Source organism: Zerene cesonia, chromosome 16 (genome assembly GCF_012273895.1).
Source record: "Zerene cesonia ecotype Mississippi chromosome 16, Zerene_cesonia_1.1, whole genome shotgun sequence".
NCBI classification, from domain to species: Eukaryota; Metazoa; Arthropoda; class Insecta; order Lepidoptera; family Pieridae; genus Zerene; species Zerene cesonia.
Window position 1 is genome coordinate 8,906,243 of NC_052117.1, and position 26,531 is coordinate 8,932,773.

The following is a 26,531-nucleotide window of genomic DNA, read 5'->3' on the forward strand; positions in this document are numbered from 1 at the left end:
GAGGTGCTAAACTGGTCGCAATATAAAAAACAGGTACTTCATTTTTGTTAGAATTCACTTTTTCATTTCTTTTTCAGGAATAAACAACAGGAAACAAATTATATAATGGGAGTTTTGATAGAAAAATTGCCACTTTGTTTTCTTTTTAAGCTCCTGTAATATGTTTTCAGTAAATATGTCTATATCAGTATATATGTTTTCAGTAAATATATTTCTCATGTAACCTAAATTTTACCAAAATTTCGTATAGATATTTATTTAAACAGAATATGAAAAAAGTTAGACCCGAGGGGTCGTGGTTTTGATTCCCGAAGGGGACTTCCAAAAAAAAAATTCCGTCAGGCAGGACACAGAAGGCTGATCACCTACTTGTCGGTAAAGAAAATCAATTAGTGAAACAGATATGTATATCATCTGTCCCATATACCACTAGGGGACACGGGACTTCACTTTTTTTATTTAAACAACAGATTATAAAAGGCGAACTGATTCTTATTTCAAAATAATTAGATCGTTTTGTTGTATTTATTATTTATAAAAAAATAAAATTGTCAGCAACAGGTATCTATTAAACTGTTCCTAGAATATCTAGGCACCACATACAATACCTAGAAGAGAATTTATCAATTGTGTCTCATTGAAATGGCAGAATTTTCATGGAACTCCAAGAGATAACTTGTAAGGTGTGGTCGTGTACTGTCTCCATATATAAGTATATTTCCCAATGTGTTCCGTCAAGCCGCTTTGGTGAAGGGGCTATGGGAGCTGGTTAGTGTTCGTCCACTACACTTTGTAGACCCACGCATCTCATAATATACGTATTTTAACTACAGCATAATATTTATAGACCAGCTGAACCCGCGGTTTTACCCAAAGCCTTCCTCAATAAATAGACTATCTAACACTGAAATAATTTTTCAAATCGGACCAGTAGTTTCTGAGACTTGCGCGTTCAAACAAACAAACTAACTCCTCAGCTCCATAATATTAGTATAGTATTAATATAGATGATGATATATTCTAAAGTAATTTATACAGGATGATAATCTCAAGTGAACTGCAAATGTAATTGAATGTAATTAGGTACAGAGGTCATAGTACGCGAGTAACGCGAGTGAAACCGTAGGCTCCAGTTTGTATTATAACAAATAATGAATTCATGAAGTGGCACTGAGATATCTTTATTTGTATTATTGCACCTGATAATATATTTTAGTAGCAGACTAAAGTCCTATTTATATGGTTAATAAAAATAAAATAAAACTAGCTGTCTGCCCCGGCTTCACCCACTTCTCACGTTGTTTTCTCTCCGTAAGAACCTTTCTTGTGCATTAAAAAATGGTAAAAAAAAAACAATCAAATTGGTCGAGCCGTTGTCGAGTTTTACGCTTAGCAAAATATTTTGCGATTCGCTATTATAGGCGCAGTATACATAATATATGAGTGATATAGTTGTATACTTCGTTATATATATGTCCATTTTATTAATATAATTGAAAAAAAAAATCGAATTAAAGTATGGTTTAAATACGTCATTTTTAAATCTTTAATTATATTATTAATCTGGAGAGTTTGATTGTTTGTTTGAACGCACTAATCTCAGGAACTACTGGTCTGATTTGAAAAATTCTTTAAGCGTTAGATAGCCCATTTATTGGGGAAGGCTATAAGCTATATCTGTAACACGGGCGAAGCCGGAGCGGACCGCTAGTTTAAGCAATAATACGGAAAATAAGAAAGATTTTAAAATAAAAACTGCACAAAGTGTGTTTGATGTTTATTGCTATGATAAAACCACGTTATCATAGCGTATCGTAGCTATCTATTATAAGATTTTCCTCATTTAATAAGATTGTTCAGAACATATATTGCTATATTATACAACATGTAGAAATATTTACCAGTGGGCTTAGTTCAAATATTTATACTGCCATGGGCGTGGTCAAGAGGTGGTTTTAGGGGTTCAAACCCCGTTATCCCCCAATAGTATAAGGTATCGCAATCTTGTTGAAAGCTGTGCCAACAGACGATGTCCTGTAATTGCGTGATTTTTTAAACTGGTGTTTGATTTAGCATTTTCTGTTTATCTTTTCTGCGTAAATTGGTAATTTTTTGTTTGTTTTTGTTTCGAAGACTTTCATCATGCAGAAGTACCTCATATGTGTTCCACTCCAGGATCACAGGGCCACCTATTTCAGGCCATAACCCGCCACGCTAGACAAGGACATGGATAAATTGAAAAAAAAAAATTGTTCAGGTCTCGAACTCGCGACATTTCGATTAAAGTCTGAGGTTCCTAATCACTGAGCCATCACTGCTCTATCTTCATTTTTAGAGACATGAACCATAAATTGTTTATTTCTACTCGTACTGAATTCAAATAGAGACGATACTTAATATAAGTAAACGAATATCAAGAAAAATTACGTCATATTCATCGGTTTCTCAAACAAACAACGAGCTAAACTCCGGCCCCAATCAATCCTCGCTTACCTCTAGTCAGAAACCGTGTCCATATCTCAGAATCTAATATTATTGCACGCTGATAACGCAATGAACGCTATCAGTTATAACTAACACTTTATTGTATGGAGACGCGTGTGATGTATGAAGTAGTGGAATTGCTAGCGGAACATTGGAACAGTGAGTCATGGGTGTGCCGATGGTGAAGAACTGCTGCTGCTGCGGGACCTTGCACACGGGGACTCTTATCATAGGATATGTTTATATTGTATGTATATTGAAATAAGTACTTGAGTATAAATATTGACGTATTGACCGACTTGTCGAGAACTCCACGACCTCCGCTAAATCAGCGTTTAATGTGAAAATTTTTATTGTATAAAGAAGTATTTATGTTGCGTATGTAGAATGAATGTTATTTAGTATTAATATTCTCACAATTCACGTTTAAATTGTTGAATTTTGTTACCATTGGACTGTGTATACATAGAGAAGTAAAAAGCGTAGTACGTCATAACATTACGCGCATGATATAAATAGTACTTGCTAGGAGGCAGAAGCACGTTTTATATTTGAATTTACATTTAAATCCATCGTTGAATAGCACTTGTGAAGATTTGTGTTTTAAAGAGTGTACAGATCACTGGGAAAAGCATAGCAAATGTAAAATAGCATGTATATTGTTTGTATATATCTGTGCTAATTCAGACTATTATATATCTCTGTACTAATTTTCATACAGATCCGAAGAGCTGTTTTCGCGTGAAAGAGTAACAAACATCAATCCATCCATCCACAGTTACAAACTTTCGCTTTTATAATAAAAGTAGAATTCCATTGTCCAGCTGCTGCGCCCACCTTATCTGGGTTTTTGTTTTATCGACATTATGTCGTTTTAATATTTGCCATTGACAGGGTTTAAATTTTAATAATCAGCTGTTATGTACATTTTGTATGCCGTAGTAGACCGTTCTATTAACACTATTTCTTGTATTGTATACCATGCTATTACTTGTAACGTCCAGTTAGCGGACCAAATAAAAAAATCGAATTAGAGTATGGTTTAATAGACTATTTTAGATATCACACCTGTAATTTCAGACGTTAAGATATTTTGCTCATAGTACTCATATAGGATGATGTGGAGGAGATAGAAGGTGATATTTCTCCATCGGTTGAGGATCCTCGACCACTCCAAGGCCGGTTATGCTCCCATTGATGCCAGAAAGTTGTATATTTTTTAATTTGAGATATGCAGACGTTTGACCGCAGTCCTACCTAATGGGAAGCGGAGACGCGATCTATGGTGGTAAGTCACGTCTACTTAGAAGGTGCCATAGATTTTGCTTGCGCGATTCAGTACATATATCGCTATGAATATTACCGAATTAACCTTTCTTATTGTAGGACACTATATAGGATGTAATGAATTGAGAGGTAATAGTGATCCATTTATCCAGTCTGATATATGCTTAAGCATAAGTTGGCAAGTGTATAAATTGAATTAAATTTCTTTTATTGATATATACTTCAAAAGAAACAAATTGATGATGGAATTTTTTTGGAAAATAATAAACGATTTTTTTAATGCAACCGTCGGTAATGGAGCTGGTGGGTGGTCAGTGCTACCACCGCCCATGAACATTTGAAGAGGTGTACGAACGATTGCAGACATTACGCCTCTACAAATGGATTCAAAATTTACAAATTTTAATAAGACCTCGTATATGCTACAAAATATATAATATAAGCATAAACACCGCGCGATAATCAACCTACATTAAGTTATAAATCAATTTAGTGTTTTAGTTAAAATTTTAAAACGACCTTTACAAAACAATATGTATCTTATCTATATTAATACCTAATTCTTGAATGCCGTGAATATGCGTATTCCAGTAAACGGATTATACTAAGATATTTTGTGAACAAATTTTTCAGTTTATTAATATGAACTAAATTATGTAATTTCATAAATAAATGTGTTTATAATAATGTTTTAGGCATTAGATGAAGGTAAAATATGCCTTGTTTGATGATGATTAAAAAGTAACCGAAGATATTTACCAACATTTATTTCGTATTAATTATCCTATCCTATCCTACTAATCCTACTAATATTATAAATGTGAAAGTTTGTAAGGATGTGTGTGTGTTTGTTACTCTTTCACGCAAAACCTACAGTACCGGTTGCAGAGAAATTTGGCACGTAGATAGCTGGACAATTGGAATAACACATAGGCAACTTTTTATCCCGATGTTACTACGGGTTCCGAACTTATGCGAGTGAAACCGCGGAGCGCATCTAGTATAATGTATATAAAACAAAAAGCATGACTGTAATTGCTTTCCTTAGTAACACTTTTACTTAAACGTAGTCAGGGCATAGTTGGCAGTATAGTATACACAGTATATATTATCTGTGGTATAGCAATTGAACTACATAAGTAAGAGAGTCATTGCACAAATAGTTTGACGTACTTACCTTGAAGCATATTAATTTGTGTATATTGCGATAAGAAAATCCGAAATTAATAAATGCCGTTTATACCCTAGTATAGTATTATGTTATCTCCTAGTTATTGCTCGCGACTTCGCACGCGTTAAATTCGGAGTAGTTTAATAGATGTTATAGATGTTATTATACATATGAGCCTTCCTCTTGAATCACTCTGTTTTACCAATTTCCGTTAAGTAATTTTAAAGATTTAAGCATATAATAAATAAAATAAAAAATTTAACATGAAATTCTCACTCACGTGCAGTTGAAAAGTACGATATAATCTTGATCTCAAAATCATAGAAAACACACTATTAAGAACAATCATATATTAAAAGCATATAGACAAGCTATACACAAATAATTTTGTATTTTAAAAGCGCAACGTCTCGCTCGCTCGCAACGAGACGGGCAAATACCTTACTTTTTCAAATTTGAAACCATCGCATATGATTGTTTTGTCTTTCCCAGGTATGGTCTCTCTTAGACCTCACCGGGTACTGCCTGCTGGTGACCCTCGCCCCCCTAGGCAAGGAGGGGACCGTATCAGCACATCGTTTCGTGCTGTACGTCACAGCTGCTACTGTTAGTGGCATTCATCTATTGTGCTCAATACTTCTTATTGTTGCTGCGTATAAGGTAAATATGAGTGTATATGTATTGTTAGGTCGTTGATTCTAATTAAGTATTTTAATTATTGAAAATATGTGTATTAGATAGCTTAATTAATGTGCTATTAAAGTGCCAATACTCAATTAAATTTAGCAAATATTTAACTCACCAAATAAGTGACACTATTTAAATATTTATAGAATGTGTTATAAAATTCAATCCATGCCAGGCATATTTCGTAAGGAATATTAAGCCTTAATATTTAGCAGATCCTCCTTAAAAACGTAATATTCCAACACAAATAAACGAATTAAGCACTAATTTTCCAGAAACTTCCATCCCTAACATTACCATGGACGATAGTAACGGGCATTATAACGGCGCTGTTCTTTGTCATGTGCCTTACCGGCCTTAGCCTCATCCTGCAGGACTCGGGAGAGATGCTGGAGATAGAATCTGTGGTTATTGCCGTGCATTTCGCTAGAGCTTGTGAGTATTCTTTTTCTCTTCTCGATGGAACATCCAGAAATTCAAATATTTTGAAAAATTGTGTAGAAAATAGTCTTGTCATCGTTATTTTAAAATTTTGCCAACTCTTTATAGTCTGAGTACCAACCTTATGTAATGGCAATCCTACTAATATTATAAATGCAAAAGTTTGTAAGGATGTGTGTGCGTTTGTTGCTCTTTCACGCAAAAATTTGGTGCGTAGACAGCTGGACAACTGGAATAACATATAGGCTTTTTATCCCGATATTCCTACGGGATACGGTCTTACACGGGTGAAACCGCGGGGCGCAGCTAGTACTATATAAATGTCCTTACTCCATTATATTGCTATTTTCCTTCCAGGCATTTCGGTTTACTGCATTGTGGTTGTGCACAGTCGTCACAAACAGATCATGTATGAAGAAGACGAAATACGGTTTCAACATTCAGCCAGAATATACCATCCTGTGAAAACATCCGATCATCCAATATAGTTTAAATGATTTTTTGTTGTTGTTGTGGCATTGAGCGAAATCCTTTTAGCTTTTGCCAGTCAATTTAAATTAGGAACTCTAAATTGTATCCGTGAATTCGAATTTTAAAATGAAACATTTTTTATTATTTTTTAAATAACTATTTATTATTCAGATTTTAGTAACGTGTTTAATTTATAGTTAGACATAACTAGAAGTCCCTTTGCCCTTTGGCAGTAGAAATATTGTAATCCAAAAATATTAATAATAAATAATCTAAATAACTTCGAATGAGTCTGAGAATGCTATCAGATTGTTAAGCTATATATATAAGCTTTCTGGCTACGAATATACTTCGCCTAAGATTATGGAAACACTAAATATAACAATTATTTGTAATGTTAAATAATTATTTTAAAAAATAGGTTAATAATAATAACATTTTCATACTCTTAAATTTGTGATATTTTCGCTGTTAATTAATCAATTTCACAAAAATGTATATAATATTTAATATAGATTAGCAAAAAAGCAGTGGTGGCTCTGGGGTGAGAACCTCGGACTTAAAAATCGATAAGTCGGGGTTCGAGACCGGGCGAGCGTGCAGGAAACAAATTGATTTTTCAATTTATCTGCGCATGTAGATAACATCACCACTGCTTAAAACGGTGAAGGAAAACATCGTGAGGAAACCGGCATGTCCGAGAATCAAAAGTTCGACGACATGTGACATCTGCCAACCCGCACTTGGCCAGCGTGGTGGATTATGGCCTGAACCCTCATAGGAGGCCTGTGTCCCAGCAGTGGGAACATATAAGGGCTGATGATGATGATGATGATGATAGATTAGCAAATAATAAAAAAATAAATAATAAATAAAACGCTTGACTTTTTACATCTATTTTAGATAATTATTACAGTATTGAGAATAAATTATTTTATACAATATGTAATATCCTTTATTATACAACGTATTATTTCTTTATCATATGACATAGAAATAAATAATTCACCATTCAAAATATACCATTCATTCATACATCAAAAATCAAATACATATAATATACATGCAATACATGGTATAAATGTTATTACCTATAATCAAATTTAAGTAATTTCTACGAATTGATAATTATCTTGTCTATCCTCTATAAATATAATGGAAATTAAATATAACTGACGTAAGAACTTAGTCGTATTTAAATATTTAAATACTCTTCTAGTTAAATTCGTAAAATCGCGCTTTGCACTTTCGAAAAACCCAACCCAGACGAAAGTGACGTCACATGACGTCGACTATAGTCTTGACGTCTGCTAGAATATCGACTAATATGTTTATCTCTTTCACTCCACGTACAATTTGAGTGTGCCATCTCGTTTTCAATCAGTATTGTATTCACATCTCGTATGAAAACGGGTGTCTGTGTCCGTTTTTACAATTTATATTTTCAAAGCATTTATTAATTAATATTTTGTGACAGTGATTGTGCTAGGAAATAATTTATAACTTTTAGTCTGATTTTGGGTGTTTCGCCTGTCACTCTTGGCTCTATTATATAGAATCGTCTTGGTCGGTAAGTTATTGTTGTTTGCCCAAAAAAAAAATATAAACATACTTTACTTATACACACATAATAGTAAAAATGAAAGCCCGTTGTTTTCATAAGTTTTCTTCAGTTTTGTATGACCTCAGTTCCTTATATGTTTTTAGAAGTAAAGATCTCAATTGTTTAACTAAGCGTTTAGAATTTCCATTAATTAATCCACACAACAAACTCGAAAAGTGTGTATTTTTTTAATGACTTAATGAAGGTGTCTTTGTAAAATTTTACTTTGTAAGTGTTATAATATTTTAGATTGTTACTGTGTTTATTTTACAATTATCTCATACTGTAATCTTATCTCTACTAATGCAAACATAAAACAATTAACATTTTATGACGATGAAAGGTCACATACACTTGGCTAAGATAAATCAACTCACACTGTCACTTCCCATCAGATGCTATCTTGATCTTCATTTTATTCAAACAGGCTATTGAATGATTTCCTATTGTGATGAAAGAACTGAAACATTGTTTTTTTAGCCACACACTATGTGACTTACTTTACATATCTATATTTGAACTAATTTAAAATACATAGGTCATAGAGGACCAATTTCATGCACCAGATAGAATTATGATATCAGTTCTTCATTGTTACTAAGACTAGGTTACTTCATTGTTACTAACTAAGAGAGTGGGTATCCATTGAGAAACCAGTAAAGTTTAATACAAAGTTTAGTCTGTTACCTAAGTATCCTATCCTATTTTTTCTTGTGGTAAGCGAGGAAATGTCCATATTTTTATATATCTAATGGCCTTAAAAAAGGTTACTAATTGAAGTTTCTTTATTTTTATTTTTGGCTGTGTTACATAGCATGTAATACGAAGAAAAAAAAGCTTTTTTTACAAAAAAAATACTGGCCAGTTTTGTAAAACCTCGGATACTATAACCTTGAGCGGTGGAACTAATTCAAGCAATTGTGATAACAGCAATTGAATTCAATTAGTATGTTGTCTTGTTTTTAGGTCTTACTTTTAATCTATTAAGTACCATATGCTTGAAGGAAAAAAGTATTTATTATTATTTTCAGTATAATAGAATGTTTCTGTTTTGAAAAGTTGACCAAGTTTTGTGACACTTTGCTGGTTTTGATTGTTGGTTGCAGTTTAATACTCACGAGGATCCATAATGTATTATTCATTCATTTCACAAAAAACGGTACATTTTTATAATACTGTCTTTTTATATGAAAATTTTAGACACGACAAAATACACATACTAAATGTTTGTTTTACTAAGCTATGTTGCAAATTCTATATTTGTATTACAGCAACAATCTAATTTAGGTGTAATTTTTTTTTCTACTATTGTATTTCATGATTATGAGCTGCTTATGAAAAGAATTGTTGGTATTTTTTATGTGATATATTATATTCATACATCTGTACACTTAATCTGATTTGGATTATTTTCTATTGATGAAAATGTGGGTTTAACGGGTCATTGACATTAGTTAAGTGCAGCCCCGGCTTAATGCTTGTAGGCACTGTACATTGTTATGGGGCAAATCTTATTAGAATGTACTAATTGATAGACTGGTATGGGTGTGGCGTTTTTTTATACCATAGCAGGCAATTAAGCTGGTGGTTCGCCTGATGGTAATCTTAAATGTACTGAATATGACCTGTAACATACTTTTATTTTCCTAAAATTTATTATGGTTGTTCCTACACTTTAGGAAATGCTGTTAGGTTAGTTTATAACTAAAGCGGTTAGTAACTATCTGAAATATCACTCCTCAAGTCTGACGAACTTTTAGTTTTAGGTGAGCATTTTTATGATACACACGATAGGGGGGCAATATCAGTGGTACGGCTGATACGGCTGTAGCTACGCCCCTACTTTTAATGTCCTTTTAACACGCTTTTATTAGCTTCACGATTAGGTTTGTATGTAAACGACTCCCATAAACTCGATTATGACTGACTTTGAACAGATAGATTTCATTCAAACTTTATACACTTATCAAGGATCGATAATTATATAATAATTTCATGAGTTCGTCTTAATATCCTGACAAGAATCGCCAGGATTCAATAATTTCTTGTATACTCGGTTTAAGACATAGTGAGACAATTAAGTTGCTGTGCAACACAATGGAATTAAACTTTGGTATTTCTGTTCTACGGTAGTTACTTAAAATTCACGGCAAACCTTGAGAGGTGCACTATAAGAATTTCAAATATATTTACAACCTATACTATATACCGCGGGCAACAGCTCGCGGCTTCGCCCGCGCAGCCTTAATCAATAATTATGGTATAAATTTTCATCCCCCGTTTTATCCCCTTGGGGGTAGAATTTATCAAAATCCTTTTTTAGCGGATGCCTTCGTCATAACGCCTATCTGCCATCCAAATTCCAGTCCGATCCGTCCAGTAATTTGCGCTGTTCGTTGATAGATCACTATGTGGGTCAGTCACCTTTGACTTAATATATAATTAGATAGATGTATTTATATATTTTCCACACAATAGTCACAAATTAACCATTAGATTTTTTGGGTTATAAGGTAAATACTAACAAGTTTTAATATTTTATCTTGTTATCCTCAAAGTTCTTAATTGCCTTGAGATCGCTGCCTAGTGATAAGGCCGCCTTTTTCCTACTTTTTATGTAACGTTTGCTGTTCATGTTCTTATGACCAATAAGAAATTTATTTCATAAATAACACTTGAATAACTTATTGCAAATACTGAGACAGCTGGTAAATCCGCTAATGTGTAGCTTACTATATCTTTCTACTAGGAGTAGGAAAGTACTACTAAGCTACTGGCTATAGTAACCCATATGGCTATAGCTGACACTATGATCACGACAGTACTCTATTACCGTGCTCGCTCGATGCATTCGCTTGCAGGTTTTTGGTCTTTATATTACTGTTGCTCCTTATCTATTTATAGATAAATAATCAGTCCCAGTTGTCTAGTATGACAGGTTAACCTTGATTGTTTCGTCTGGGATGGGTTTGTGGTGCAAGGTAAACGCGGTTCCGCTGGAAGTCAGTTTGACGTTTGAAGAGAGATGTTTTATATATTATGTTAGTCCTGGACCTTTCAAGAATCTTTTCATTTGAGGAATTAGTTATATTAAAGGATGTTTAAATCTAGATGAATGTATACATTTTTCAACAGACATAAAAAGTGGAAGTCTCAATTTATTCGTTATCTCAGACCTTTTGACTGTATGAAGCGAGAAAACTGATGTCTCTGGTGTCGTCCTATTAAAATTTTGTCTTTTTTTGCTTAAAATCTTGGTCGTTCTTCTGGCGATATTGGAAAACGATATGACAAATTGGAATAGTTTTATCTGTTTTCTTTATATGTTGGCTGGTACAAGTCTATATAATATTTTAATGTGAGTTTTTGGTAAGAAATTTTGTAAATAAAGATAACATACTGAAAGAAGAATAGTGTACGTAATACAAAGTATTCAATCTTGATACAAACAACTAAATGACATTATAATTGGCTATTATGTAGATTTAATAGCTATTAACTTATCTTTACTCATTACCTGTATACGTGTTCCAGTAGGTATTAGATGTCTATTATAATGGTAGATAAGCTTAAGGCTTTAGTCACTTTAATATGTTCTGTAACGTGAAATGGAAGGAAACAGTTAAGGTACCATATTTAACAGACTATAAATTAAATCTCGGAGACTTGTAACTATATTTATTTATTTAAAATCCTTCCTACTTAATATTATAAATGCGAAAGTTTGTAAGGATGTGTGTGCGTTTGTTGCTCTTTCACGCAAAATCTACTGAACCGATTGCAATTACATTTTGTACGTAGATAGCTGGACAACTGGAATAACCTTTAGGCAACTTTTTATCCTGATATTCCCACGGGATACGGACTTAAACGGGTGAAACCGCTGGGCGCAGCTAGTTATTTAATAAAATTATACACAAACGAATCTTATCACTAATAATTGAAAAAGGTGCAGTATAGTAAATTAAGTGGCCTTATCTTTATTTATTTTTAGACAAACATAATAAATATAATCCCGTTGATCTTTCGTAACTTAAGTCTCTACTTAACGGATCTAGTTAACCGTTGAACTGGTCAGTAAAAAGAAGAAGTCCTGGATTATATTTTAGCTATCTATAACCATTCGATCGCATCATGAACACCGAGGCGGGTGACGTGCGGTGAGTAGATTTAAAATATGAATTTAACCTTTTTGAAATATGAATTTAAACACTATTTTATTAATACGAACATGTGCCCAGGTCCCTTTGTTCTTCTTAATATAATAATGTGATATATATTTATTATATATTGTTATAAATAATTTAATTTAAATATGTTGCGTTAATTCGCATAGTTTAATAGGTATTATTATACATATAAACCTTCTTCTTGAATCAATATCTATTATTAACAAAACCCCATCAAAATCTGTTGCGTAGTTTTAAAGATTTAAGCATACATAGATAGGGACATAGGGACAGAGAAAGCGACTTTGTTTTATACTATGTAGTGATGATAGACGTACGTAGATATTAGGTAGTATTGTTGGATTAGTAATCGTAAATTAGGAAATCCTACTAATATTATGAATGAATTTGCTTGAAAGAATCTATGGATGTTTGTTAGTCTTTCATATGAAAACAACTGAACGGATTTGGATGATACTTGGCAGTGCTGTAGCTTGCACATCAGAATAACACATTATTCATAGAAACACTTGCTTTTGCCCGTGAGATCGACCGAGGGTCAAACTAGTTTTAACTTAAATTTTTTTATAATTATTCATATTTCTATAACCAAGTTAATACGATTCGTTTTAATCACTGATAATATAAACATACTAGTTCGTGTTTGTCACAGCTTCGCTCTTGGTACATTTCCGGGGTAAAAAGTATCCTATAGCACTCGGGAATAATCTAGCTTCCTTTTGGTAAAAAAAATTAAAAACCGCACCAGTGGTTTCGGAGCCTTTAGGGTACAAATAAAAAAAAACTTTTCCTCATTATTATATTACTATAGATGGAAAAAACTGTCAAATTAACCACAGCTCGGTAAATTTATGGAATTTTTTTATTGTGTATTTGGTTGCTTGTTTTAAAGATATACAGATATACATACACAGTCAATAAATGACGAAGAGGGTGACGTGCAGACGTAGTGTAACATAAAATATCCTTATTTGTTCGTTTCTTACCGATTTTCCCTTTCGAACCACGTGTTTTTGTTCTTCTCTGCTTTATTTATCTCATTTTAAGTAATCGTCTTGTGGTTACAACGTCACATCGTCAAGTTGAGGATGTTTTGGTGACGGTGATGTGCGTCGCGTGACGCGTTTGTTCGTTTGCCTTCCTGTGTCAGGGATTTGACAATATCCGATACTACTAGGTGTTATCCGCGTCACTCGTGGGATATCCGGGTGAAAAGTGCTAAAATAATAAAAAAAGCTTACTCTAAGCTCTACCTCTGTACTATATCATACATATATGATAAGCTGTTTCCGCGTGAAAGAGTAATAAACATCCATACATCCAGCCGTACTGGCAATCTTTAACTATGTCCCTATATTATACATGTAAAAACATTGGATATATCGACAAGCCCAACTTGATACACTATGTCGTATATGATGACATATATATGTACATATATATCCTCGGACCTTCTATATGCCTGTTCCATATCACAATGAAATTACTATTGTTATTGCGTTGATTGTGTTTCATTATCGGAGTTATCATCCGGTTAATGCTGAACTGAGTACAATGTTAATTGTTTTTAATTAGTATCCATATATTAAAAACTAAATTTTTTGTCGTTTGTGTGGTTGACATGTTCAATTATAAAGTATTGACATAGATGCTAGTAGTGGATCGAATTGGTAAAACACTTTATGTTGTATATATATGATTCACCCGCGTAAGTACGTGTATAGGAATATCGGGATAAAAAGTTGCCTATATGTTATTCCAGTTGTCCAGCTATTTACGTACCGAATTTCATTGCAATCGGTTCAGTAGTTTTTGCGTGAAGGAGTAACAAACACACACGTCCTTACAGACTTTCGCATTTATAATATTAGGTGGATTTACCTACAAGCTGTGCTCAGATGATGAAGACTAAAGTATTCTTACAATAAAAAAGTGCAGTCCCACGTGCCCCAGTGTGGTTGGGGCAGATGATATACATCTGCTTCGCTAATTGATCTTCTTTATGGACAAGTAGGTGGTCAGCGTTCTGTGTCCTACTAGAACAAGACATTATTCGTGAGTCCCCACCGGGAATCGAACCCTAGACCCCACGGTTCTATGCTCACGCGATTACCCCTGTACCAAAGAAAGGGTCAGATTCATATAATGGCTATTCCAAAAATAACTGTCGGGCTGAAAAAAACTACGATTGTATACAATCTGGAAACGTGGGTGCTATTAAAAAACTTATCGATTTAATACCAGAGCGATTCACAAACGACCTTGCAATTATGAAAGAATTTCTTAAGTAATTACATTGTGATAAACTGACATAAGGCACTTTATATCCGATACAAACCATTTCCGAGCGTATCTTTGCAATTTATATTATACTATAAATTTTCTTAACTTGCCTGGCAGACAATAAAAAATAAAAAATAGCTGAATAAGTTCATGGTTCCTTTATATTAAAACTAGATAAATTCGCCTTACCGGTACGAGGAAATAGTCTTATTTGTTTTATATGTTATTCTAGGTCTACTTAATAATGTGCATTTAATAAAGATATATTGTTCAAAAGCGCTTTTAAAGAAGCCTAGATGGATAAATAAATGTTTAGGTCGAGCTCAAGCAATTTGAAATCATGATAACGGATTTGTTATTTTTAAACGAATTATTGTTATCGTTTTTCCAGGTGTCAAGAGGTGAAGGAGATGGCGGTTCCGCACATTACATCGTTTTGCTGGTGCATGGGACTGGAGGCCGGATCTAAATTGGTTGGATTTTTGCATATGGTGAGTGTGATAAAAATAATTAATACCGATATTTAAAGACTGTCCTTGGCCGCTTCACGGCCGTTAGGAAATTTCGTTAGATTGATACACGAATGAATTTAATCTAATTTCGACTGACATAAAACATATAGCGTTACTACTATTAGAGATTAAATTTAGCAATAAATAACATTAAATTATGTATGTATTACGTATAATTCTGAGAACTAGTATATTTTTATAATTCTTAAATTCGACATCGACTACCGGCTTCCGCATGGCTATGCGGCGTTGCCATACCTACACGCGTAATTTTTTGCGACGTTGTCGGACTTCAACGATATCATTAATAACATATTCGCAGTTCGCAAACGTGCCGACCTTAATACATACAGACCCCGAGGGTGGATTGATGTAGTTTATCTGCACCAAACACATGCCACAATATAAGGTCAAAATTAAATAATATCTATACTCTATATTCAATTTGCGATAAGGTGAATTAATTGTAATAAAGAGTTTATTCGGTGCAGAATCTGTTTCAAGCGTTTACGTACTATATATATTTATTAATAATGCTCAAAATCGCCTATTTATAGGTCGCCGAAAAATGTCCGAGCGGCGTTGCATAGATCCTTCATTCAAATTTAAACCCTATTTCGTTGATCTTATGTTCAAAGTCGCTGACGAGTTTTCTCTTCGCAGCACACGCGTAGGCAGTTTTGTTTCAATTTTTGACCCCGATTGTGGGTCAGGACTCTAGTTACTTATTGTTAAAATATTACAAGCGGTTGTATTGCGTAATGTTTCAAATAGATTAAAATTAACGAATAGCATCTTAGACAAACATCCTTATTAGTTATTCATATAAATATTTTTAAGTATAGGTACATAAGTATGTCAGTTCAGTGAATTTTGTACTTCATGGATTTTCGATGAAAAGGCAATATTCAATTTTAATCGACTTCATGTGCGTATATCTCTAGTTATTTATTTTAGCAAAAAATTTACTTGGAAACCTCCATCACATTTATAAAGACCCTTTCAATGACATCTAATTTAATTATATATTCGCATTTTTTTAACCTTATTAGGTTCTCTTCAAAAAAATATCTACAGTTATGGTCTAGTTACTGTTTTATTAATTATACGTAAAGACTAGCTAAGACTGTCATATTTGATTTATAGACTTCTAGTCTCGTTTAAAGATTTCTGTAATGTGCGATGGAGAGATAAACCGTAGCTCCGAGTTATATATATTAAAATATAAAATAATAATCCTACTAATCCTATCCTACTTCTTACTAATATTATAAATGCGAAAGTTTGTAAGGATGTGTGTGTGTGTGTTTGTTGCTCTTTCACGTAAAAACTACTGAACCGATTGCAATGAAATTTGGTACGTAGACAGCTGGACAACTGGAATAACATATAGGCAACTCTTTATCCCGATATTCCTACGGGCTACGGACTTACGCGGGTGAAACCGCAGGGTGCAGCTAGTATATATATAAATATAAAATAATAGTATAATATACATCATAACATTCCAGCTAATCTCGCTCAGTCTGATGATCGTGTGCGCGGTGTACGCGGAGGCGTTCCGGCAGTACGTGGGCACGGTGGAGGACGCGGGGGACCACCTCTACAGCACGTGGTACGCCATCACCAGCGCCGTGGCGGTGCTGTCCGTGCTGCACGTGCTGCTGGCCGCCACGCTGCTGTTTGCGGTTTATAAGGTACTAAGCTGGTCGCCCCGGCTTCGCCCGGGTATCAAGGTTCCTGCTTTATCTTAAGCGAGCATTTATTCGGTATAAAAGCTATCCTATCACCCCAGTCAGCTCATACCCTGTCTTTATACAAATTTCATAACAATCCGTTCAGTAGCATCAACGGGATTGACGGACAAACAACAAACAAACTTTCATATTTGTAATATTAGAGTGATAGTGTGATTAGTGTGACCAGTTTTCGCCCCGGCTTCTCCCGTGGTACACGTATAGCCCAAAATGAAGTTGCAGCTTGCCAATGGTGGGAGAATGTTCGAAATCGGCATAGCGGTTTTTGCGTGAAAACAATACAAAAATACTAAAATCTCCTCTTAGTAATATTAGTGTAGCCTACACTACGACAACTAGCTTCGCCAGTATGCTCAATATACATTTTTATGGTAGAAAATATCATCCCCAATTTTATTTCGTTGGGGATAGTATTCATCAAGATCCTGTCTTAGCGGATGCCTATATCATAGTGGCTATCTGCATGCCAAATTTCAGCACGATTGGTCCGGTAGTTTGGGTTGTGTGTAAGTGTTAATAGATCAGTCACTTGTGAGCTCACTCAAAACTCAATTTTGTACTAACACGTACTAAACTATTTATTTTCAAATTCAAAGCCAGCTTAAACCATAGTTTCAGATGTTTTGGTACTTTCTTGTTTGTGTTTTTGTGTTTGAGTTGCAAACTCACCCACAGAAACTCGAAATTTATTCATCTTTGAAAAAAGCTTTTATTTATTATACATTAGATTCCTGTATTGTTCTTTAAATCTTCTCTGGAATATTCGGAATGCAACAAAACCGTGACCGCCTCCTTGGTACAGTGGTTGACGCGTGAGCGTAGAACCGAGAGGTCCTAGGTCCAATTCCCGGTGGGGACGCACAAAAAAAAATGTCTCGGTCTGGCAGGACACAGAAGGCTGATCACCTACTTGTCCCTAAAGAAATTCGATCAGCGAAACGGATGTACATCATCTGTCCCATACCTCACTAGGGGCCACGGGACTTCACTGCTACCAAAACCATGATTATAAAAATCAGACCAACCGTTCTCGAGTTTTAGCGAGACTAACGAACAGCAATTGATCTATATAAGATGTAATGGAGTCCAGAGATTAAAATAAATGGCTTATTGTGTTTTTCTAAAACTGAGGTTTTATTATAAATAAAACATTTTATTTATTCACATAAAATATATTTTTTAAACATTCAAGTACATCAGTGAAAAAAAAAAAAAAAATGTCATCCGTCATCCCCACAGACTACATAACAACTTTACGATCACAGATAATACATACAACACAAAACAGAATTTCTTTAATCCGTCATGCCCACAGTTAAATATAAACTTAAGAAAAATTAAACGTAACATATGTTATTGTAATATTCAGCGCAACACGCGCGCCCTCCGCGTGTGGGTGTGGCTGATGCTGGCGCTGTTCTGCGCCTCGCTGGTCTACCTGATCGCGGCCATGACCTTCGGCTTCACCGTGTCCGGCTCCGATATATTCCTCGCCTTCCTCCAGGGGCTGGTGTTCTTCGGTGAGTGCTACTACTTCGGGTCTTCCACGCAGACCCTCACAGGCCTCGGGGACCGTTGAATTGGGTTAAATTAGTGATTGAAATTGTTTAAAAAAATTTCGCTAGCGCGATTCAGAGCGGGCCATGAACGCGTTAATAGTTTGCTGATACTTAATCATCATAATAATAAAACATTTATTGTCAACAGCACAAAAACTCACAACATAAAAGATACATGTAAAAACCAACGATATTTATCCGTTGACAAAAGGGGCCAACTCAATATAGTATCAAGTATCTGGCGCGAATGATAAGAAATAATTCGCATCACTGATTTTCAGTGGCCTCTGATGACATTTGGAGTGCACAATTAGAACTTAACTATACAAAAAGAGAAATAGATAAAACAAAATAAATAATACAAACATATTTTAAAATAACAACCAAAAAACGAAAAAAAAAATGTAAAATAGTAAAATACTATATTTATACTATAATACTTGATATTTATTAAAATTTTCTGTTTCTTCTCGAAATGTAGGCGTAGTCAAATTAGATATAAATATACGAATGTAGCATGTTAGACAATGTCTTTTACATGAAACTATGTTTTTTTTTCAATTGGTGGCCTAGAGGTCGCTATGATTCGACCTATGTGTCAAATCCTGTCTCATATAGAACTATATTCTCAATTCATAAATCATTTTAATGAAATTTTAAATAAACTTAAATTCTAAATAGTGATAATAACAATAATTTTCAAATGTTTTAATTCAAACATTTATTTATTCAACCAGTTTAAACATTAATGTCATGTAATATGTAATGAATGTTAATTTAAACACAATATTTTCAGGAATATTGGCGTATTGCATCCTATGCGTGAACAGCTACTACCTGATGCTTAAGAGCTCCGAAGACATGCAAGGTCCACACAAGACTGATATCTAAGACTAAGCGCTTAAGCTACATCTAAGTCACTAGGTTAAATCTTAAGTTTACCTGTAAGTGTATTTTATGTAATTTGATATGGTTTTTTTGTATGATTATAGTACAAATGGTACTTATTATAAAATAAATAAAGAAAAAATTATTGTTACATAACTTTAAAAAATGCGTACAAGTATTTCTAGTTTTTTTTTTATTTCAGTTTACTCTCTTAAGGAAGTTTTAATGATTCAATATATAGTCCAAGATCCAAGAGCCGTAAGAATCAACTTAGTTTCTAAGGCATATAACTTTCGGTTCGCAGTCGTCTCTCAGTCACAGAAGTACACACATTCAGGTATTAAAAAGTACAGGAAAATAAGTTGTGTCTTACGGCTCTTGGATCTTACCCTAATAGTAATGGGGTACTATTTAATTTACGTTAAAATATTTCATGTTTTTTTAAGTTTAAGCAAGATTATTAGATTAGCTTGTGAAAAATTAACTGTACCTGCCTCATAACTAAATTGTAATAACTTTTAAAAATGGAATTTTAAAGATATAACCTTTCATACAATTTTAAGAGAAAATCTTTTTTTTTATAATGACCCGATTTTGTCCATTTACACACAATGTAATTTATATTTAATTAAAGTGAATGTATTTAAATTATTATAATTAAAAAAATGAGAATAAGAGAAAAACGCAGCTAAAGATATATTTGAATCTTCCAAAAATCAATTTGAGAACAATAAATTATGTTAATTTTTAATTAAGTTCTTTACATAAATCGTGCCATTTCACGTAGCAACTAGGTTTTACAACATATAAACGATTACATTAAGAATATTGTACTCTTGTTATTTGCCCAAATCGTGAGTGCCAAAAAGAGAAATCCCATACGAATCTCTTTTTGATCAATTATACTATTGCCTTATACGATTTTGAAGTTATGGCTTTTATATAATGAGTAGTAGAAAACGTAGTTTTTATTATTAACTTAAAATTTCTGAAATGCGAGGAACAAGTTGTAATATTTTTTTGTAAGAACAACAAAAAATGGCGAGTATAACTGTATGTTGTTTGTATATATTATGAAACTTTAAGGATCATATTTTTTTTTTTTTTTTTTCACCGTGCCTTCATGTTTCGTCCTGTTTTTTTAGGTTTATTTAATGAATACTGAATGAGTATAGAGAAATATTCACAAAAGACAACCTCAATGTCACAAATTAGAAATGACAGGCGTTTCTGTTTCATATTTAACTAATTGGTAACCCATCAATGGATTAGCCCAGCCCACGTTGCTTAACCTGTGATTTGCGACTGCGCACACTCTGCCTTCACAATCAAGCCTTATTAAGGATATGGTACCTTTATATTAGAAGTTAATAATCTTATACTATAAATGATATATAAATGTATGTAAAAACATGTTCCTACCGATATATTCAAGTGTATACTTAATAATAATTCTAAAATATTCTAGAGGCCTTATTCAGACAAATACACGGGATGCATTTATATACACAAGTTTTTGTGAGAAATTTAGACTTTCGAGAAACCAAATAGTTTAATCATTTTTTGACCATAAATTATATGTTTTTTTTTTTGTTGTCTGTTGACATAAACAGACAAGTTAATTTCATATCCATTGGATATTGATAATGATGATGTTAAGAAAACTTTTTGCGGTTTAGTGACGTTTTTTTGTTACTACTTATGATAGATAATGTAAATGCTTTTGGTTTCATGTGTATGTAAGAGTGAAAAAATAATTATAACCTTAAAAAAGTACTTGTTATTGCATAATATTATGGTTAAGTTTTATTTTTTATACCTACTTTTTAAGCAAATTACTATAGATCCATGAATTTTTTATCCATAAAAAAGAAATATTCTAAAAAGGACACGTTAACAATGTTTTTTATTTTAGTTTTTTATGAATTTGTATTATCATTATTATAAAAAAGGTCTCTTGTCAAAACCTACAACATTATTGTGCTATAATCTGAGCCAATATTGAAACGAAGAGAAATTAAAGTTGTATGCCGTCTCATTCATACATTGGCGATTGATCGAATGCTATCTCGCTTACACAGTCGAAATAAAATTCGTTTCTGTAGGCGCCGATAATTTTCACAGAGTTCCGCCTTTTAAAAGTTCAAAAATAATATGAAATAGTTAGAAGGGCAGTAAAAATAAGATGTTTTATTTCAATTAGAAATCTCAAATGTATTTACGTAGGAATTGAAATAAATGTGCTATTTACATGTTGCTTAATGTTTTTTTTTATTTGTGTCCTTAGCCTTTATCTATCTAAATATGTATTAATTAAAGAAAAAGCAATAAAAATGGGGTTTTCAATTTCTATGTGACAAAATTAAACTTGCACTGAACTTGTCAGTTAAAGTATCAATCAGTTTCAAAAATAAAAAGCATATTTTATAAGTCATATCACCAATATAAAAATAATCATCATCATCATTAGCCCACATTTATTCCCACTGCGGGACACACGGCTTCAGCTCGGGCCAATTGTGTTGTGCAGATGATTATTGATCAAATTAATAAATTGAAGTCTAAATAAATTTATTATTATATTATATTCGCATGATCTGCTTGTTCGCAAGTTCCTCACCACAGAGCCACTCGTCAAGGGGCATGGAACTTGATTATAGACAGAGACCCACTAAAGATGAATATCAATTACTTTTTGGATCTTAGAACACCAAAAAGGTAAAGCATAATATGTAAATGATCAAGGGTGACAAAATAAACACAATAATAAGTTTACACAATTGTTTATTCATCGGAATAATCTTATATTACGATGACGTCACATGCTTAAGTTTCTTTCGAGTGGTAATTCAATAAATATATTACAATTTTATTCTATAGATATCGTAATAAGTACAAGAGTACGGCGGTTTAAGACTAAACAACAATTTATCACAACGCCGAATATGAGAATATTTTAAGTCTATGCAATTATTCTACAGCATCAATGTATTTTTGTCTGTGGCGGCCGCAAATTCATTAGACAATATTTGTTTTTTAATCAAAACAGATTATATTATATAATCTTAACTATTTTGAAAGATAACGTTACGTTCCTATTTTGAAAAAATACAACGTAACGGGTACAGATATTGCCTAATGAATAGAAGGCTTTACATAAAATGGTTTGCTACAGATAAATAAAAATATTGGTAAGTAAGTAATTATTATCTAAGGTAGTGAAAATATTTCTCAGTTTCCTAAGTACATAAGTTAATTAAAACATGGAAGAACATAATGTAGGCTCTAAGCAGAATCTAGTTCATATGAAAATATATTAAAATGAAACCTGGGTAGGTACAATAATTTACAAATAATTCATTAAATACAATTTTACATGTATCGAGATTTTTAAATGATGTAAATTATTGGTAAGTAGGTATATAGTTGGTAATTTTATATTATTTGTCACAACCAATTTATAAAATTAATAAAAAATTAGGCATACATATTCAGACACATATCGAGATCTAATGCTACGTGTTATATCTATACATTCAATTGTTTTGTTAAAAAACTGGAATGTCAAGATATTTAATGGTATTAAAAAAATATCCAGTAATTAAACATCTTTATAATTTTTAAAAAATTATCTACACAATTTCGTTGGTTCTTCGATAAACATTAGTTTTCCAAAACGATATCAATTCATTTCAGAACTATTTCGCTAACGATAAATTTAATGAAAAATAGCCTCGCATTGTGCTCAATGACTCGTAAGTATAAGCCGAATAAGTACAGGCTCTATAATATACATTAGCAAATAATCAATACCACAATAATTTCCAATTAGGCGTCCAACATTTACAATAAAATTTAAAATTAGTGCCGATCACTTCAACTAGTCTTCCCGCCTTAACTATTAAATACATTACAACTATCCGACGCCAGATGTCGCGTCGGCAACTTTATACAACGCTAATACGGGCGCAGCTGACGAAGCGACCACATTATATGCGATACAAACATTTACAGATAATATTGTTTGTGAAACGACCTTCTAAAGCAAAACACCAAAACACCGCAGTTATATCATTAATCTGTTATATAAGTAATCGTCACAAGGTAACGTAAATGCAATGTTTCGGTGTTTCGCCATCCATCCATTTCGGCTGTTTGCGCGACCATTTCCTCAAGCATCGTGTACTTTACACGTAACAGATGCTGTATTATATCAGCATACTTTGAAACGAATTATCTGTTCAACACAGGTGAAAAAATTAACATAGTCATCTCACACATTTGTCAAATGATGTTAAGATGGTTTCATTTATAAGTGATTTGTCGATTATGATTAAACTGAGGCTTAAATAATCTCGCGCAATATAAAAACGGCAAACACGATCGCGCCGCAGCTGCGCCGTATCTAACACAACGCTAACAGATAAATACTTAACTAAGGGTATTGCACGAAAACCTGGGGCACGTAACGCGTGACGTAGAATGTACATAATTACAGTGGGCCGGTTCGGGCGCGTCAGTAGAGGCGCGCGGCGTCCAGCGGCGGCGGCTCGGTGCCCACGTCGATGTCCGCCGGCCCGTCCTCGTCCGCACTCGCCGCGCGGGACCGCTGCAGCCCTCGCACCTGAATTCATCATAATCATCATCATCATCATCATTATCCCAATTTTCCCACTGCTGGGACACAGGCGTCCTATGAGGGTTTTAGGGTTCTGGCCATAATCCACTACGCTGGCCAAGCGCGGGTTGGCAGATATCACAAGTCCTCGAACTTTTTAAATTCTCGGACTTATTCATCATTATTTTGTTACAAATGTATAATTGGTTCGCGTGATGGTAAGCCATTACCACGATTCAAATATGGTGTCAAGCATCGCACACATCGACCCAAAGACAGCAGCATTCGCTACTGTTCTGTGGATTCTTCCCCGGCGCGAGCTCACCCAGTTTTACTGTTTGTAATGCATTTTACCGTTGACCGGAGATAAGTAAATAAATAAAAACGCTATAAATATACAGTTCGGTAAATGGTAAATGAATTACAAAAATCGCTCGAGTGCCTTTTGAGTTAAATCATCACAAACAAAGAACCTTTGTAACGCACAAACAAACAAAAGATAAAAATTTTCTCCTACGCACATTTCCTATTAGTTGAGATGTGAGAGAATTGGATGCGGAGACGGGAATACCTGTCAATTGTAAAAAAAGCTAAATGGTTTTTGGCGTTTCATGAACGGGCACAAAGCGTTGTTCTTCATACATATTTCCATGCTTCATTATGGAGGTTATCAAATCAACAAAAACGAAAGACAATGGTTATTTTCTACAAAACCCACTGGCGTTCCTGTAACAAGTAAGTAGGAAGGCAACTCACTTGCAGTAGCAGGTTGTTGGACAGCAGCCGCGCCTGGTGCTCCTGCGCCTTGGCCCGCAGGCACGCGATGCTATTGTTGCGGAAGGCCTCGGGGTCGTCGTACAGTTCGCGCGTGTCGGGCGACGCTCGCCCCTTCGCTGACGACGACGCGGTTGTGCTGCTGCCGGGGGAACTCTGGGCTTGTCCGAACTGGGAAATTAATACATTATACATTATTTTAACTGTCGCTAGAACCAGTCCACGAAATGATAAAGTGATCAACGCCTGCGATGCGTTAGAACGAAGCGGCAAGTTGTCCCCGCACATAGAGCCTACACGGCTATAAGTAGAAAAATATAACTACACAAATATGTTCACAGATACATAAATACCACAACAAACTAACGTCAACAGGAATTAAGTATGTGTATTAAACTATCACTTAGGGACACACACATCACCATCACTGAGGAATAGAATGTTCTACAGCGGATTTATAACCAGAGCAATATTGTAGTGTTTATTGTATTAAAGTACTTATCAATAAAATGTATGGATATTCCACAGATTTAATTTTTTTCTCTACGTAGTATCGACATTCTTCATTTCTATGCTATACGTATACTCAAGTATTACTTGAAACGTGACTAGACATTAAAAAGCTGTAAGCGGCTTGTTTGTGTATTTCATATTTGAGATGAATCTTACTATTCAGCCTTAAATTTAAGTAAGACAACAAAAATTAATTAAATTTGAATTCATTGAACACACATTCATTAATTAAGATAAATTATAGTAACCCTATTTGAAATTTCTCGTCATCAGGTTTCTCTCACAGCACGCAAAGAGTTTGAATTGTATTATATAGTTTTATGTTATCTGTCATTGTTATACAGATTTAACAACTAATTGCTTTCGAAGAAAATCTTCTATAACAATGAAAGTATGTCATTAAATGACATCCTAAAAATCAAGAATCTTATTCAAATACTAGTACATAATGTTGTCGGATAATTAACTTTCGCATGTTATGCCTTTATTTGCTTTTCTCTTTAAAGCTAAAAACTGATTTTTCAACACTATGTTAAAACTTATTCGTACTGTACAAAACAACCGATTCAAAAATGTGCTTAAAAAAAGAGACATTTTTACATTTTTGCCTAATCGCTATCACACTAATATTACAAATGTGAAACTTTGTCTGTTTGGACGTTTGTCCGTCAATCACGCCGAAACTGCTGAACAGAGTTTTATGAAATTTGGTATAGAGACAGGATATGACCTGACTTGGGTGATAGACTACTTATCAAGAGATGTATATACCTGGTTATCATGTACGTCATGTCGGTGCGGCGAGGCAGAGGGCGCTCTCTCGGGCTCCGCTTCCGAGCCTTCGCGCTCCGACCCCGACTCCTTGAGGTGCTGCGCCGCCTCCAGTGACTTGCGGTGCATGCCTGGAATACAGGAAATGTTAGTGCACCTAGATACTGATAGACACCACCCGCTTCACACTGCTGGAACTTCTCATCAATACCGAAATTCGTGGACTAAATAAAACTGCACTATTTTAGTCTTCATTTGATTTTAACCACTGATTGATTACTTAGCAAGGGGCAGCGCAAGGCATTTCCTTTCTCCCCCAGGAATGATACCATGTTACCTACATCTACTTATAATAAGGCGATAGAAAAGAATCTAAGTTATTTAAAGAACATAGTTACATCTTGAGTTTTAACAATAAGCGAGAAACTCGTCAATTTTCGATATAATAAATAAAAGTCTAAGTAGAACATTAAATGTTATATTTAACATTTATGTTGCGGAAAGAATAAAAAAAATCAACAA

At 33.9% G+C, this 26,531-nt stretch overlaps 3 protein-coding genes across 5 annotated transcripts in view; 2 read left to right on the top strand and 1 right to left on the bottom strand.

Moving 5' to 3' along the window:
- Positions 1-2,552: 2,552 nt before the first annotated feature.
- LOC119832957 lies at positions 2,553-6,581 on the top strand. The gene is made up of 4 exons (XM_038356790.1): positions 2,553-2,731; positions 5,435-5,602; positions 5,905-6,064; positions 6,428-6,581. The coding sequence occupies exons 1-4, from the start codon at positions 2,651-2,653 to the stop codon at positions 6,556-6,558; spliced, it is 540 nt and encodes a 179-aa protein (XP_038212718.1). The 5' UTR covers positions 2,553-2,650; the 3' UTR covers positions 6,559-6,581.
- Positions 6,582-7,933: 1,352 nt separating this feature from the next.
- On the top strand, positions 7,934-19,912 carry LOC119832927. Of its 3 annotated transcripts, XM_038356758.1 has the most exons (6): positions 8,103-8,111; positions 9,042-9,043; positions 15,009-15,108; positions 16,641-16,826; positions 18,256-18,406; positions 19,242-19,912. In XM_038356758.1, the coding sequence occupies exons 3-6, from the start codon at positions 15,028-15,030 to the stop codon at positions 19,334-19,336; spliced, it is 513 nt and encodes a 170-aa protein (XP_038212686.1). In that variant the 5' UTR covers positions 8,103-8,111; positions 9,042-9,043; positions 15,009-15,027; the 3' UTR covers positions 19,337-19,912. The 3 variants fall into 3 exon arrangements, with proteins under 3 accessions (XP_038212685.1, XP_038212686.1, XP_038212684.1); XM_038356757.1 differs by lacking the exon at positions 9,042-9,043 and having other exon boundaries at positions 7,934-8,111; XM_038356756.1 differs by lacking the exons at positions 8,103-8,111; positions 9,042-9,043 and adding an exon at positions 12,237-12,304.
- Positions 19,913-22,157: 2,245 nt separating this feature from the next.
- LOC119832887 (visual system homeobox 2-like) overlaps positions 22,158-26,531 on the bottom strand; it is an 86,318-nt gene continuing 81,944 nt past the window's right edge. Inside the window, exons 6-8 of the mRNA XM_038356700.1 lie at positions 26,010-26,140; positions 24,708-24,896; positions 22,158-23,957 (exon numbers count right to left, since the gene is read on the bottom strand). Coding sequence (XP_038212628.1) covers positions 23,850-23,957; positions 24,708-24,896; positions 26,010-26,140 — 428 coding nt within the window. The 3' untranslated portion in view covers positions 22,158-23,849. The remainder of the gene's footprint in view (positions 23,958-24,707; positions 24,897-26,009; positions 26,141-26,531) is intronic.